The sequence below is a fragment of the Trichomonas vaginalis genome, chromosome V (assembly GCF_026262505.1).
Source record: "Trichomonas vaginalis G3 chromosome V, whole genome shotgun sequence".
NCBI classification, from domain to species: Eukaryota; Parabasalia; order Trichomonadida; family Trichomonadidae; genus Trichomonas; species Trichomonas vaginalis.
The window spans coordinates 19,375,641-19,391,117 of record NC_067207.1 but is presented as its reverse complement, the minus strand read 5'-3'; the positions used below and the strand labels follow the sequence as shown (position 1 = coordinate 19,391,117).

The 15,477-nt window shown below is 34.1% G+C and overlaps 13 protein-coding genes and 2 pseudogenes across 15 annotated transcripts, besides 1 other annotated feature; 5 read left to right on the top strand and 10 right to left on the bottom strand.

Moving 5' to 3' along the window:
* Nucleotides 1-15,477: part of a mobile genetic element that runs on past both edges of the window.
* TVAGG3_0365360 (protein of unknown function, DUF4106 family) lies at nt 146-682 on the top strand (the record flags this gene model as incomplete). Its single annotated transcript, XM_051231569.1, has 1 exon — nt 146-682. One exon carries the CDS (start codon nt 146-148, stop codon nt 680-682), a length of 537 nt encoding a protein of 178 aa, XP_051101299.1.
* Nucleotides 804-1,475, top strand: TVAGG3_0365350 (uncharacterized protein; the record flags this gene model as incomplete). Its single annotated transcript, XM_051231568.1, has 1 exon — nt 804-1,475. The coding sequence occupies one exon, from the start codon at nt 804-806 to the stop codon at nt 1,473-1,475; it is 672 nt and encodes a 223-aa protein (XP_051101298.1).
* TVAGG3_0365340 (protein of unknown function, DUF4108 family) lies at nt 2,968-3,195 on the top strand (the record flags this gene model as incomplete). The annotated part of the gene is made up of 1 exon (XM_051231567.1): nt 2,968-3,195. The coding sequence occupies one exon, from the start codon at nt 2,968-2,970 to the stop codon at nt 3,193-3,195; it is 228 nt and encodes a 75-aa protein (XP_051101297.1).
* Nucleotides 3,212-3,666, bottom strand: TVAGG3_0365330 (annotated as a pseudogene). The gene has a single exon. A coding segment is annotated over exon 1 (455 nt).
* On the top strand, nt 4,128-4,577 carry TVAGG3_0365320 (protein of unknown function, DUF4106 family; the record flags this gene model as incomplete). Its single annotated transcript, XM_051231566.1, has 1 exon — nt 4,128-4,577. One exon carries the CDS (start codon nt 4,128-4,130, stop codon nt 4,575-4,577), a length of 450 nt encoding a protein of 149 aa, XP_051101296.1.
* TVAGG3_0365310 (KilA, N-terminal/APSES-type HTH, DNA-binding family) lies at nt 5,138-5,733 on the bottom strand (the record flags this gene model as incomplete). The annotated part of the gene is made up of 1 exon (XM_051231565.1): nt 5,138-5,733. A coding segment is annotated over one exon (596 nt), but the record flags the coding sequence as incomplete, so codon positions are not given.
* On the bottom strand, nt 5,936-6,546 carry TVAGG3_0365300 (annotated as a pseudogene). The gene has a single exon. A coding segment is annotated over exon 1 (611 nt).
* TVAGG3_0365290 (organellar and viral DNA polymerase type B) lies at nt 7,167-8,020 on the bottom strand (the record flags this gene model as incomplete). The annotated part of the gene is made up of 1 exon (XM_001294715.1): nt 7,167-8,020. A coding segment is annotated over one exon (854 nt), but the record flags the coding sequence as incomplete, so codon positions are not given.
* On the bottom strand, nt 8,671-8,924 carry TVAGG3_0365280 (uncharacterized protein; the record flags this gene model as incomplete). Its single annotated transcript, XM_001308362.1, has 1 exon — nt 8,671-8,924. A coding segment is annotated over one exon (254 nt), but the record flags the coding sequence as incomplete, so codon positions are not given.
* Nucleotides 9,826-10,686, bottom strand: TVAGG3_0365270 (uncharacterized protein; the record flags this gene model as incomplete). Its single annotated transcript, XM_051231564.1, has 1 exon — nt 9,826-10,686. One exon carries the CDS (start codon nt 10,684-10,686, stop codon nt 9,826-9,828), a length of 861 nt encoding a protein of 286 aa, XP_051101294.1.
* Nucleotides 10,735-11,319, bottom strand: TVAGG3_0365260 (His-Me finger endonucleases family; the record flags this gene model as incomplete). The annotated part of the gene is made up of 1 exon (XM_051231563.1): nt 10,735-11,319. The coding sequence occupies one exon, from the start codon at nt 11,317-11,319 to the stop codon at nt 10,735-10,737; it is 585 nt and encodes a 194-aa protein (XP_051101293.1).
* On the bottom strand, nt 11,491-12,039 carry TVAGG3_0365250 (phage tail repeat-like family; the record flags this gene model as incomplete). The annotated part of the gene is made up of 1 exon (XM_051231562.1): nt 11,491-12,039. A coding segment is annotated over one exon (549 nt), but the record flags the coding sequence as incomplete, so codon positions are not given.
* On the bottom strand, nt 12,095-12,247 carry TVAGG3_0365240 (uncharacterized protein; the record flags this gene model as incomplete). The annotated part of the gene is made up of 1 exon (XM_051231561.1): nt 12,095-12,247. One exon carries the CDS (start codon nt 12,245-12,247, stop codon nt 12,095-12,097), a length of 153 nt encoding a protein of 50 aa, XP_051101291.1.
* On the bottom strand, nt 12,267-12,668 carry TVAGG3_0365230 (uncharacterized protein; the record flags this gene model as incomplete). The annotated part of the gene is made up of 1 exon (XM_051231560.1): nt 12,267-12,668. One exon carries the CDS (start codon nt 12,666-12,668, stop codon nt 12,267-12,269), a length of 402 nt encoding a protein of 133 aa, XP_051101290.1.
* TVAGG3_0365220 (uncharacterized protein) lies at nt 13,082-13,645 on the top strand (the record flags this gene model as incomplete). The annotated part of the gene is made up of 1 exon (XM_051231559.1): nt 13,082-13,645. The coding sequence occupies one exon, from the start codon at nt 13,082-13,084 to the stop codon at nt 13,643-13,645; it is 564 nt and encodes a 187-aa protein (XP_051101289.1).

Sequence of the window (15,477 nt, the reverse complement as noted above, 5' to 3'; positions counted from 1 at the left end):
ACTACTCTGTCAATGAACTTGTATTGTTTGTGTGTGTAAACTTTGTTTTGCTTCAATTCGAAGAGATACTCAAATACGTCCATCTTTTATTCTAAGTAAAATGTCATTTCCGAAAAATAGAAGCATAAGTGTTTCAAAAGGTTTAATGGCGGTGGCAGATGTGAAGTTAAATTCACCAACTCAAACAAACAGTCAAAGTGTTGTTGTCAATGTCAAAGACAGAGATGTTGAAGTGGGGAAACCATACGAAGACGAAGATGGTATAACAATAGTTCCTGTAAAAGAACAACCAACATATCCTGAAGTTAGCAGAGACTTAAGTTCTGTTGCAGATATTCGAAACGACTACCAACAACTGAAAGACAAACTTCAAACTCAGGAGAAGATTTGTCAAGCTTTAAGTATAATGTTAAACTTGGTCGAACACAACCCTGTAAAAGTGAACTCATATGTCATCGCACCTCATGAAATTTTGAAAGAACTATTGAAACTTTTGACAGAGGCAGACGATATAAACATCAAAGAAATAGAACCCGACATTGCTTGCTGTGGTGTTTCATATAATGTCATTGACAAGATATACGTTATGAAAGGAGGTGAAACGTTGAACTTAAAGTATAGTTTCCCAGACGTCATAAAAATATTTGACGACCACAACATTTCATTAAAATTTATTTGCTAAGTAAATGGCAGAAGACATAGTGGTTTATACTATTACGACTAAAAACCCTGAGTCATATAATTCTATAACAACAAACTTACAAAGTCCTCAAGGACGATATTGTAAACTGACCTTAAACACGATGACGACTAAAGCCTGTTTTGCTCTTTTGACACCAGAAGACTTTGTTGTTGTGAATGGTAAAAAATACTTCTTTGAAGATACTTACTCAGATATACCACCAACAGGTTTTGTTGACTTATTTAATACTTTAAGGACGGATGTAACATGTGCTGCAACTAGAGCAGGTTTCATTATGTTTGGATGTCCGACTGAGTTTAGTATAAACGATATGAGCTATAATACAAAACTTATATCTGGTTTTTACTACCAACAGTTTCCTATAACAGGAAAAGGTGTCATACAAGGAATGTCTGTTCCATTGACTTTAAGTACACCTATTTTATATATTGTTTCAAACTTAGGTTCAAAGTGCTATTCGAATGTTGACAGAAACTACTATGACCAAAAGATACTCATGCGTATAAACAACACTTTCTCTGCTGGTTTGCCTATTGTTCATTCGAATGCAGAGTTTTCAGCTTTAGTAAACTCAAACACTTTAGCAAACATAAACTTAACCTTAGTTGACGCAAACTTTGTTCCTGTAAAACTTTTATGTCCTATGTATTTGTCAATGACGGCAGAAAGTTTCGAATTGGAAGATGCAACCGGTGAAAGTATTGTATTACAAGAACAACTTCAACAACAAATAGCTCAAGAACAACAAATGCAACAACAAAGTCAAGAATAAAAAAAAATATTTTTTTTTATTTTTATAAAAATGTACAGAATAGATGTTTCAGATTTTTATGACTTCCAAGCATTCAGAAATATGTGTCCATTTCGAGACTATAACAAAGCAGTCGAGAATTTGAAACGTTTAGTCATTTATGTTGACTCTGCCCCAGAATGTTATGTCATGAAAGAATGGGATGTTGTCTTTAACAAACCAAGAGCAACAATAGTGTCTGAACAAGAATGTAGACAGAAACTTAAGAAAATAAAGTCGTACAAGTTGGCATGAAGATGTTAGATGCTTGGGATATCTTATTGTCAAAGTTAGAAGATTTTTCAGTTCGTGGTATAAAGTTTTATACACCTTCTCCAAACTTCTATTCTATCTTCACTGGATATAAATATGAACAAGTAGAATGGAAAGAAAATGTTATAGAAGCTTGGTTAGACCATGTCAAAGAAATTATATGCAATGGAAACGAAAGAGTCTATGAGTATATCTTATGTTGGTTTGCAAACATCTTACAACATCCAAGTGCTAAAAATGAAACTGCTCTCATTATAATTGGAAAACAAGGAACTGGTAAGAATACTTTCTTTACAGATATTTTGTGCAAACTGTTAGAAGGTTATTCGAATCCGAATATGACAAACTTAGAAAACATCTGCGGTAAATTTAACTCTTCAATTGAGAATATGAAACTTATAGTTTGCAATGAACTTCAAAGTATAGATACAACAAAAGTTTTGAACTCAGATGCTTTGAAGAGTCTTATAACAGACAAAGTTGGAGTTGTTGAAAGAAAATATAAAGACCAAAGAGTTTGTGAAAATGTTGCAAACTTCATTATGGTTTCAAACAATGCTGTTCCGATGAAGTTAGAAAGTTCTGACAGAAGATATGTAGTTGTCAGAACGTCAGATTCTCATATGCAAGATACTGAATATTTTGACGACTTAGCAGAAACTTTGACATCTGACTTTTACAACCACTTGTTCTCATATTTTATGACATTAGATATTTCAAAGTTCAATCCAAGACAAATTCCATATACCGAAGAGAGACAAACATTGTTAGAAGCAAACAAGAGTGTATATGAACTGTTTATAGATGAGACTAACTTTGAGTGTTTAGATGAAAGGTCATTGTACGATGAATATAAACAATATTGTCAAGAGTATGGTTATATGACAGCGTCTAAACGAACATTCTTGGCAAATGTCAAAAGTCTTTTAGATGTTCAGAATGGCGTATATACAAAGAAAAATTTTTCTGAGTAAATTTTAAAAAAATATTTTTTTATCCGATAGAAAAGATGGCAAAATTCATCTCAGTAAATAAGTACATGACAGAAGTCAAAGATAAGTTAGCTCCATTTGCATATTTGAATGTTTACTTCTACAATTTTGAAAAGTCTACATTTGACAAAATTTGGAACATTGCACCAGTTAAGTTTGCTGTTGTTAGAAAAAGTGGTGCAACTTTTGAAGACTTATACATTGACGGTATGTTGACAGTCAAAGAAAATTTTGACAGAAAGTTCTCAAAACTCGAAGAAGGTAAAGCATACAAACTTGTTATACCTTATGAACCAAAGAAAGCAGACGACTATGAATATTATGAGTCTAAGATAGTTGAAGTTCAAGGTAAATTGGGTAAAAAGATTTTAGAGTCTAAGCCAGTGTTTACTCCTAAAGAGGAAGAGAACATTGACATTGACCCAGAAATGTTCTAAAAATAAAATTTTATTTTTACATGTCAAATTTCTTTTTCTCTGGAACTGGTTCAGGTTCTTTCTTCTCTTCTTCTACTTTCTTTCTTTCTTCTCTCTCTTCTTCTTCTTCTCTGGTGGAGTTATGTCAAACTTCTCAGAACCATATTTTTGTAAAAGGTCTTTGTCCTTTAATAGCTCTTCTATTCTGTTTTCTATTTCATCTTCAAGAACAGCGCATGTGTCTTCTTTGCATTCTAAGAACTTTTGTTGGACTTCATCTTTCCAATCGGCGTCATCTCTGTCAACAAGTCTGTCATTGACAAATTTTAAGACTTCTCTGCTTAATGTTTTATGGTTCTTGTCATATTCCCAGAAACAGAACTTTAGAACAAATTCCCCTTTCTTGTTTACACTATGTAAGATTTTATGGTCTACAGATGTTTTGCTGTCGAAAAGCTTGTCTCGAATATAGATAGCGAAATCGCTAGACATTTCCTAAAAGATAAAATTTTTAATTTTTCTAAAAATATGTTAGAAAAAAAGTTTGCTGACATTGACAAGAAATTTGAGAATGTTTTAAACAGAACAAGAGGAAGTTAGAAAATGCTCAGATAAAACCCATACATGACAAGTTCCTATTTGCTCAGAATGGTATAACAGGTCTAATCGCACCACCTGGGTCGGGTAAGACTTTCACTTATCTTAAAATGGCTGCACAACAACAAGAACTAGATGAGAAGAACCCATTCTATGAGTTAGTTGTTATTTGTAGTACTTCTGGTCAATTTGACCAAACCGTCAATTCGTTCAAAGATATTATAAAAAAGTCTAAGTTAGTATGTATAAAAGACTCTGAGTTGTTAGATTGGATAAAGAAGTACCAAAGAAGAGTTTTGAAGTACAATGCTATAAATGAGTATATAAATTCTAAGTTTAAAGACCCAAATGAGGAAATGCAGAGAATATTAGAGAAGAAACACTTCAGAAACAAACAGAAAGAGATAGAATACATTTCGAAGAAATTGCAATCTTACGATTGGAAGACATACCCTCATAGGTGTCTTCTTATCTTAGATGACTTTGCTTCTCATCCTTTGCTTAAGAATAGAGAACAAGACATGTGTCGAATTCTTAAGAAGCTCAGACACTTTAACATCTCAGTTGTCATTTGTGTACAGACAGCAAAGAGTTTAAGTAAAGATGTTAAAAGAATACTTACTGACATTATACTTTTCCCCGGATTGTCCGAAGACGATTTCATGGAACTTATGAAAGAGTCCATGGCAGGTAAGTTTGACAGACATGAACTATGGGAGAAGTACAAAGTCATACAAGACCCTCATACTTCTTTCAGAATTCATATCTACGCAAACAAAGTTCAAATTGTAAAAAGTCAAGCTTGAAAAATGTAAGTGTTTAGTCTTAGTAAGTCTGTTGTGGTGCTGGGGCTGTCGGTTCTTCTGGCTTTGGAAGGCATTCAGGAAGAGGGACGTGAGACATTCGTTTGTGTCCTGTTGGAAGGAAAATTTTTTCCTGTCGGATGGAAAAATTTTTCCTGTCGGATGGAAAATTTTTTTCTGAAGTTCGACCAAAAAGTTCTCAATTTTCGAAAATTTGAATGGTTTACGGACGGACAACTGGAAAATTTTTTCCTGTCGGAAGGAAAATTTTTTCCTGTCGGATGGAAGAGTTCTTCCTGTCGAAGGAAAATTTTTTCCTGTCGGAAGGAAGAGTTCTTCCTGTCGGATGGAAGGACTCGGAATGCCAGAAGGATTTGACGAGGCAATTTACCTAATTGAGCTACTTGAGCCATCTGAAGTCAAGCTTGAAAAATAAAGAGTTCATTTACTCTGCTTGTTTGAAGTTGTCAAAATACTCTGTTATTTTTTCCTTTAACAATGGCAAATCTTCTTTGAATGTAAGAATTGTACAACCTTTAATATCATAGTGTGTTTGAGGTAACGTATCTTGAACTATTTGTTTCACATCTTCATTAGGTGTCATTGAAATCGGTAAGTTTTCGCGATAGAACCAATTTCTGTCAGATTTGTAAATCTTAGCAAGGTCGTAAAAGCTTTTGTTGTTTCTTCTGACTAAATGCAACATAACCATATCTTTATCTTCTTCATTTTCCATCTCTTCAGTATAAATCATATACTTATAGTTCTTTTCCTTTCCTTTTGGTACCGAACGTGGTATTCTTTTCTGAATGTTTTTGTCTTTTGCTTCAATGACTTCATTTTTTGCTTGAAGTTTCTTTTCCATCTCTTCACGTTCTTGTCTATGAATTTCATCTAACATCATGAAAATATAACAAGCGTAACGAGGTGAAGCCCACATTGCAACAGCATTTACTAAAAGTCTATGAACATAATATCCTTTCAAACAAGGAGCCAAATTCTTGCGATTTTCGAATGGAATCTCTTCCCTCGGTTTTCCGAGGGAAGCAAACATATGAGGAAATTCTTCTAAAAGTTCTTTTGTCTGTTGGTTTTCAAACCAATGATATGCTTGCTTTGTAGAACGAAGAGCATTCAAAATACTTTGCATTTGGTACATATCGTCTTTGACCGAACGAATGAGACGGAGTTGTTTGTTAAACTGTATGTACTCGTATTCTTCATTTATGGCTTCATGAACGATAGCAGTTGTTGTGTTCTCTGTTGTTGACATATCTGTCTTTACATACAAAATAAAAAAATAAATAAAAATAAAACTAACTTTATTTTCTGACTTTCACAAAAGACCAAAAATAAACGCTTTACATGTATTTTTCAGCAACTTCGTCAAATAATTTTATAGCTTTATCTATCTCATCTACTTCAAACGTTTCTTTACCTTTTATGGAGCACCATATATTTTCTCAAACTTTTCAAGTAGTTCTGTTTCTGCAGCTCTCATATCATTAGCAAACACAACCTTGACTCTATTGACTGTACTGTCATATCTTTGAGTTATATTATATGTTCTTCCTATCTTATATCTTTTTGTATTGAAGTCCTTCGGTTTCTGAACGATGTAAAGTAAGCCTTCACTGCAACGTTCCGTATCGAATGAACCATATGTTATGAAGTTATATCCAACAACTGGGTCTAACCATAACAAAACTATTGGTATAAGACTTTTGTCTATAAGATATGCTGCAGTTCCATAGAATCTTACCGATATCATAAGCTCAGGATTTCTTGTCAAAATTTTCTGACTAGAAGCAATTCTAACCCAGTCCTTTGTTTTCTTTCCAGATGGAGATATAATGTCTGACAAAGAATATTTGTTGTATTTCTTTGAGTATCTTACGTTTAAATCACCTATTCTAACCACTTTGGTGTCATTGTCTATCTTTCTAACTGTTTCAAACTCAATGTTTGTCATTTCTGTTCTTACATACAAAATAAAAAAAATATTTTATAAAAAACTAACTTTATTTTTTCTGTCTTAAGGAAATTCATGAAATTTGGTCATTTTTCAGCAAAAATATATTTTAGGTGAAGAGGTGACATCTCACCCGTTTTCTCACCTGTTTTCTCACCTCATGAATTTTCATGATTTCTTCGTATATGTTTTGTCAAGACTTCATCGTACATTCTTTGTCATGATTTCATCGAAACTAAACGTATATGTTTTGTCAAGACTTCTTCGTAATGAGCGTAAATCAGACAAAAATAATGTTTAGGTGAAGAGGTGACATCTCACCCGTTTTCTCACCTGTTTTCTCACCTCAGTTATTTTATAAGCGTTTTACATGGTAAACGTTATTTTTTAAATTTTGTGAAAACTCAACGGTTTGACACAAGCCCTAAAAATTATTTTACTCAGAATTTTGTTGCTGAATTCAGTAAAAAATAATGTTTAGGTGAAGAGGTGACATCTCACCCGTTTTCTCACCTCTTTTCTCACCCTAGTTATTTTATAAGCGTTTTACATGAATTGTACGATGTATATTTGAAATCCTGAACAATTTCGTAGCTTCTATTTCTTCGCTGAGGATATCAAAAGTTTTAACAATGCCGAAAGTCTCTTTATATTTCTTCTTGACGTCAGATAGAAGGAAATCTTCTGCTGTTGGATAGTTTTTGTTCAGAAATTCTAACATGTCCATTTTATCTTCTGCTGGTTTTTCTGCTTCTTTCTTTAAATCTGCATAGTCGTTTCGCATACGTTCTATCTCTTTGACGGAGTAGTTATATTTCCTAATTGCTGCTTTACATTTTGAACATTGCGGGTTCATTTTTGCGTTATATTCTGAAACCTTACCTGCTAAAACAACTAAAGCGTCAATTGCTCTCTTCATCTCAAACATAGCGGGTCTTATTTGTTCGTTCCATACCTTACCTCTTCTATCTTTATCTCTTATCTGCCATACACATTCAGCAACTAACGAAACAAAGTTGTCGTAGGTCTTAAACTCCCCAGATTTATATATGTCAGAAATATTTTTATATACCATGTCGCAATCTTTGTCCATAACCTTATGGTTGCAATGAAAACCAAGGAATTCATAATTTACCTTTCGTATGAACTTCTTTATTTCTACTGAGTCAGTTGCTTTGACTTCTATTTCATCGAATTCAGGAATAGTGAGTTTTTGCTGCTGAATTTCAGGCAATTTGGGTAAATGGTCAATAATGTCCTGCATTTCATAAAGATACTGTTCATTTGTTTCATCTTTTGCACAACAGTCTAAATCTCCTTGGAGAAGTTCTTGCTTAATTTTTTGTATTTCTGTTTCGAAAGTATATGAAGAAGGAATGAAGCTTTTCATTTCTACCAACATTGACGTAGGATTCATGACTAGCGAGTTTGGTGCTGTAGTTGTTTGAATTGTTGTTGTGCCGATTGTTGACATTTCTGTTCTTTTATACAAAATAAAAAAAATAAAAAAAATAAAACTAACTTTATTTTTTATTTCGGGAAAATTCATGAGGTGAGAAAAGAGGTGAGAAAACAGGTGAGATGTCACCTCTTCACCTAAACATTATTTTTGGGTCATTTACACTCATTACGATGAAGAAGTTTTGACAAAACATTTACGATGAAGAAGTTTCGACAAAACATTTACGAAGAAGTCTTGACAAAACATTTACGATGAAGAAGTTTCGACAAAACATTTACGATGAAATTCATGAAAATTCATGAGGTGAGAAAAGAGGTGAGAAAACGGGTGAGATGTCACCTCTTCACCTAAAATATATTTTTGGGTCATTTACACTCATTACGATGAAGAAGTTTTGACAAAACATTTACGATGAAGAAGTTTCGACAAAACATTTACGAAGAAGTCTTGACAAAACATTTACGATGAAGAAGTTTCGACAAAACATTTACGATGAAATTCATGAAAATTCATGAGGTGAGAAAAGAGGTGAGAAAACAGGTGAGATGTCACCTCTTCACCTAAACATTATTTTTACTGAATTTAGCAACAACTTTCTCTCAATTGGAGCTGTAGCATACTCTTTGCGTAAGCGGTTCAGACCTTCTTCGAACTCTTGGTCTCTCTTCGATTTGGATTGAGATTGGTAGTAATTTGGATTGAGATTGGAATTGCTGGAACAACCAAGGGTTGGAGCTGTAGCATACTCTTTGCGTAAGCGGTTCAGACCTTCTTCGAACTCTTGGTCTCTCTTCGATTTGGATTGAGGTGGAAATTGGTAGTAAATCGGAGGTACTTGCTGGAACTGAGGTGCAGGGGCTGGTGCTTTAGGTTCCTCTGGTTTGGGAATGGACTGGGTTGGTGGTACGTCGGACATTGTCTTGAAACAGTACAAATATTGTTCTGAAGCAGTGCAAGTATTGTTCTGAAAAAGTACAAGTATTGTTCTGAAGCAGTGCAAGTATTGTTCTGAAAAAGTACAAGTATTGTTCTGAAGCAGTGCAAGTATTGTTCTGAAAAAGTACAAGTATTGTTCTGAAAAAGTACAAGTATTGTTCTGAAACAGAAAATTTTTCTCACAAATTGAGAGCTTTTACGGGAAATTTGTTCTGAAAAAGTACAAGTATTGTTCTGAAAAAGTACAAGTATTGTTCTGAAGCAGTGCAAGTCTTGTTCTGAAAAAGTACAAGTATTGTTCTGAAGCAGTGCAAGTCTTGTTCTGAAAAAGTACAAGTATTGTTCTGAAGCAGTGCAAGTATTGTTCTGAAAAAGTACAAGTATTGTTCTGAAGCAGTGCAATGGACAACATCGAGCCATTTGACGAGGCAATTTACCTAATTTAAATTAACGACTGCATAAAAGACTACTTGCGCAAGGTCATGAAGCCCAAGGTCAAGTTCACAACTATTTCTGGAAGGGCTGCCTTGACTCTCGAGATTTCGACTGGAATTCCAATTCAAATACCAGACGGGACAGCCTACGATGGCATAAAGCAAGCAAAGAAAGAAGCTCTTCTCAAGTTCTTTGCCAAGCGTCCTTGGATACTACTTCCAAACAGAGAGAGTCCAATTCCACGAATTATACAAATTCTCAGAGCACTGTTCCACTTCTCAGGACAACCGTTCTTCATAACCTCAGAAGGCGACATCCAACCAGTTCAGTAAACCTTAACGTTTAACTTCACTTTTTTATGTTTTTTGTGAAAGTGTCAAAAATAAATTGTTTTCATGAGTTTTCTACGATGTTAGAAAACGTGTTATTTTCTAATATCTTTACATTCAATACTTTTTCAGCACTTTTCCGTAGTTATATATGAAAGACAATTCGAGATAAAAGTCATAGTACAATGGAATAATATGTTGCACACCATTTGTTGTGAACCAAACTTGAAAGTCAGAGAAACTGTTACTAGGTGGTTCGTAGAATTTAGAAGCAAAGTCATAAAAGTCCTTACCAATACATAGAAAACTATTGTTGCTTGAACTGAAACTTGCATGACACATAACATTTTGAGGGTCAAACACGTTTCTATAAACTGTCAAATCTGCTGGTGGAAGTATAAATTGAAATGGACCATCTGGTGGTAATGGTTCGTTCTGGTTTAGTAACCGAAGAAATTGTGCCCAAGAACGTTTGTCTACTTCCCAAAATAAAAACTCTGTATCTCTTGGAGGGTTAATTTCAATCTTTTGAAATGAAACGGTGGAGTTCATCTTGTCATATTCTAGTTTCAGATAGTATGTTCCATTTAGTAAAGAGTCGTATTTTTCTTGAAATTCCCAATAATATTTGTTCATTTGAGTTTGAAAGTCATTTAGAGTTTTCTCAAGACTTTCGTCTGAACGAACTGTAAAGATTCTCATTTCGTCAAATTTGTCTATTAGACCATCAGAACCTTTATACTGCCCATGAAAATATACTGCGAACATAAATGCGTTAGTTCTTTTTGAAAACAAAACTCTTCTAAATCCTATTGCCTTTGCATCTGAAGGACTTTGAAGCCAACGAATTGGATAATCAAACCTGTAAGCACCGGATGAAATTTCTTCATCTGAAATAGTCCTACCAGCATTTGTAAAGATATAGTCTAACGGTTTTGTATCTGCTACTTTTGTTCTTTGTTTTTCAACCTGAAGCATTTTATATATGTAAAAATATACTATTTTAAAAACGTTTTGAAAAACGTTTTAAAATGGTATGCCATATAGCTTCTTGAATTTGTTAAGATATAGTCTAACGTTTTTTCCATCTGTATCTCTAGCGTTTACATAAGCATAGCCTTCCTTAGTAAAATATACTTGTAATTTTCTATAGTTTACGCCGGTATAAAGGTAGAAAGAGTCCTGTTCTTCGCTATAGTAGTAAAACTCAAACGTATGCTCGCCATAGTCTGTAATTTCAATTGCTTCATCTTCTAGTTCGTCGACAAATTCGAATACAATATCTCGAAATTTGCCTTTGTTCTTATTGTTTTCAGAACAAGTAACCCAGCGTAAGTTTTCAAGTCTATTGTCGTTTCTTATACGGTTTATATGGTCTACAAAAGGTAAATTGTTAGGATTCAGTATAAAATGAGTTGCAATGACAACATGTTTAAAATAGCGTTTCCCACTCATACTCATCCTAGCATATCCGTTATTTTGCTCCCATTCGCTTAAAACTCTTTTTGTCTTTTTGTTTCTGACTTCAAATGACTCACAACAGTGAATTTCATATTTCTCATCTAACAAACAAGTTTCCCAACGGTCTTCTCCAACAAACTCAGCGTACATTTCAAATAAAATAAAAAAATATATTTTTTAAAAAAATGTTGTTTTAAATGGTATGCCATTTCATATTTCATCGTCTAACAAACAAGTTTCCCAACGGTCTTTTCCAACAAACTCAGCGTACAGTTCAAATAAAAATAAAAAAATATACTGTTTTAAAAATATTTTTTTCTTTTACTTTACATAACCTCCTGCTACCAGAAGTCTTTGACGCCAACCCATACCAGCTAATGAAGGTTGAGTTGGTTTAGTTTGGAAACTAAACTTTGGTTTTGGTTTATCTTCAGTTTTTGGCTCACCTTCTTCTATCTGTTCAATGTCACTTTTCGGTTCACCTGACTTTACTTCACTTGCAGGTATGGTTGTGTCGTCAACATCTTCGTAAATATCATATGCCATTTGTTTTTGTTTTCCTTTCAACTTTTTGTGTTTGTTGTAAAGTTTAGAATATTTCGACTCTAAGTCAATGAGATGTTCTATAATGAACTGTTTGTCAGTGAAGTATACTTTTCCATCTGTTGTCTCGAAAGCTCCTTCAGACTTCAATATTTTATTTGTGAGAGTCTGTTTCTTTTTTGAGATACTAGCCGTTCCATTTCTATGAAAAGTGACTTTATAGTTAGGGTTTGTATTTCCAGACCTGGCACTTTCTATTATTGAATTTTTCTCTTCATCTGTAAGTTCTTTGACAGGTTTTGACAATGGTTCTGAACTTTTTGTTTGTGGTGTCAAATCTACCGTTTCAACTTCTTCGGTCATTTCATCTCAGTAAAAAATTTTAGTTTGGTTTGTTTTCAACTGGTTGTTGTTGTTTTTTAAGTCGGTCTAAAACTTCCTGAGGTATAGGAAGAACTTGACAAACACGTTGTGTAACTGCTGGAAGTCGACAAATCCATCTTGAACCCATTTGTCTCAATGCTGTATTGTTCATTTCATCTCAGTAAAAAACTTTACATTCCCCACGTTTGAGGCGGTTGCGGTTGGTTATTGTTTACCCATTGTTGTGCATGGTTATATCCTCTGTTAAAGAATCTTTCACCTTGGTCCATATAGTGTCCTGCTTGGTTATAGTAGTCATTTGCTTTGTTATAATAGTTTCCTGCTTGTCTTCCTACATTGTCCATCCATCCTTGAACTTTTCCTCTTGTTTCAGGATTTGGAATAAGATTTGCTGCATCTCGTGCTACATCCCAACCTTTCTGTACAGTTTGTATAATAGGTTGTGCTTTCTCTTTAAGTATACCTAATGTACTCAAAATCTTCCTTCCAACTCCAAATACACCTCTGGCTATTGTTCCCACTGCGGGCAAAAATCTGGATGCAACTCCTGCTAATGCGCCAAATAAACCCATTTCTTATGGGTTAAAAAATGACGAATCCAAACAAGGACCCCTATGTTTCTAAAGCGACAAAGAAAGCACTCATGATAAAAATCTTTAGTTCAACACCAAATGCTTGGTTTATGGATATCTTGGAAAACATTCCGAGGTATAGAGAAGATGGACCACCATACTGGCTAATATTTGTCGGTCAAAACACAAGATACTGTGAAGCCATACCATTATGGTCCAAAAATATTTTAGATGTGAAAACTGCTTTGACAATATTCGTTGACAAATACCATCCAACAAAACTGACATCTGACTGTGAAAGTTCTTTCAAATCAGATGATGTAAAAAACTATCTGCGTTCAAAAAATGTAAACCAATATTTCATTGTCGACCAAAACCATTCTGCTCTTGGTGTCATTGACGGTTGTATAAAAATGTTAAGAGACTTAAACCAACCACAAGGTGGTGAAGCAAATGAAATGTCATATGACGACAAATATAGACACTTCTCCATGGCAAAGATGAGACAAGTTTTAAATATTTACAATAGCCGTAAACAAAAAGGTTTGGGAAACCACTCCCCCGAAGAAATGAAAAACAACCCTGACTTAGAGAAAGACTATATATTTAATAATTTAGTCAAAAGAGACAAACAAGAAAGAATGCCGGGCTTCAAACTTCAGAAAGGTGACAAAGTAAAAATAGAAATACCTAAACGCGACCCATATGAAAATACTATTGACTATGACAACAATGGGAACTCGACAGGTACTCACGTTCGTGTTCGTAAAAATAGAAGAAAGTATACAAGAGAATATTATGAAGTTTTAGGCAAACATGGCAAAATGTACAGACTGCAAGCAGAAGATAAAACTACTATTGTCAGACCTCGTTTCAAACTTGTTAAGGTTCAAGGTGGTATACTTTCAAAGACAGTTCCTAACAAATATAAGACAACTCCTGACGAATATGCTAAAGAAGTTGAAAATGACGACTAAGCATTTCTATACCATGCGTAAACTGTCATGTAAGGTGGCATGTAGTCTTTACTTTGTCCCGTTGTTTGCGTATATCCCGAAACGCGATGTGTATGGTTTCCTCCTCCCTCAGTGTTACTCCAGTAACAATCTATAGCAAACTTAACGTTGTCTTTAACATCATATCCTTTACCTTTTATCATTCCTGACCAATCCCAATATCTATGCTTATGCCAACCCGCTTGAGATGTACTTAAATCTATGTAGTGACTATGTGCAGGTAAATTTTCACCTGAAATCGTTTTACTTCCACCTGTTTCCTTTGAAGAGTTTGCACAATACAAAAACCTGTCGACTATTTGAGTCCAAGTTCCAAAACCTAAAACTGTTTCTGGTCTGGTAGAGTTCATTGACGTATAAATAGAGCCTATAGGATATAATGTTTGAAGCATTTCTGTCTTTAATGTTTGAAGCTCTGTTTTGTCTGCTTTCTTGTCATATAAATCTTGAGCAGTGAATTTAATATTATGTTCATCCTTCATGACATAAACATCTTTACATCTAATGTTTCTCATCGTCGTTATGTCGTCATCCGATGTTAAACCTTGTGGAAAGTTAGGAGGTTTACAATATAATGCATCCCCACCAGTTTCTTCAACCGTTCCTTCAATACTTTCTATAGCAACAGTTGTGAAGAAATCATGTGTATGGTTCTTGTCTGCTTTCTTTTCAAGGCTAACGTTTAAGTCTGTTATTTCAGAAGATGTATGTGTATGTCCAACGGCACTTTTACTGTTTAAGGTTTCTTGTAAGTTTGTAATATCAGATATAGAATGTATATGAGTCTTTTTAGAATATTCGTTTTCAGCTCTTGTCACTTCACTTGACATTTTATTGTCAACATATGTTTTGTCTGCTAGTTCAGGATGAGTATGTTCTTTTGTTGCATAAGCATTGTTAGCTCTTTCTTCTTCTTTTGCTATTGCATCGTCTACATATTCTTTGTCAGCTTTGTTGTCAACATCTGCTTTCAAAAGAAGTTCATTTATAGGTTTCTCGTTTAAAGTTCCTTTTGTTGGATTTATACAGACAGTATTGTTCTTCTTGTCTGAAATAGAAACTCATCTGTCATTGGGTTTAATGTCAGTTTTAAGTTTCCTTCTTTCAATGACTCAGATATCTTAGAATAGTTTGAAAAGTTTGTTGTGTTCTTATTTAGAGCTTGCATAATGAGTTGTCGGTTGTGTTGTATTTCTCTCATGGAAGCAATATCTTTCGACATTTTTATTCTAGATAAAATATGCTTCCAATAGAAAAAGAAAATTCAAGAGTTGCTACAACTAAACCATTAGATGAACTTTTTACTAATGTCGGTCAAAAGTTTGAGACAGAGACCGTAAAGCATGAAGGCTATCGTTTTGACTACCCATTAAGATGGCTAAGAGACCCATCTGTCACAAAAGCTATTGGCTTTCGTAGAATGAAGTTTGTGTCTGTAGAAAGATAAAAGTTTTCCATTTATTGTAAGGTTTCATATAGATTATATATCTGAAGGGAAACGAAAAATGTGGGAAGAAATTGAGCTAATACAAGTTGACCTTTCATCTTCTCTACAGACTGCGTTAAAAAATATAGAAGATAAAATAAATTCATGTTATGCAAAATATGCTGATGAATATGCAAATACCGAGAGCACACTTTATGTGAGAATTGTATATGACAAACAAAATTCACAAGTGTCATTTCAAATCTACGAAGACAATCCAAAGAAAGACGAACAAATATATACAGAATTCACTGCAATGTCATGGTATTATTTGCAAAGAATGTTAAATCAGAAGTCGAACTTCCTT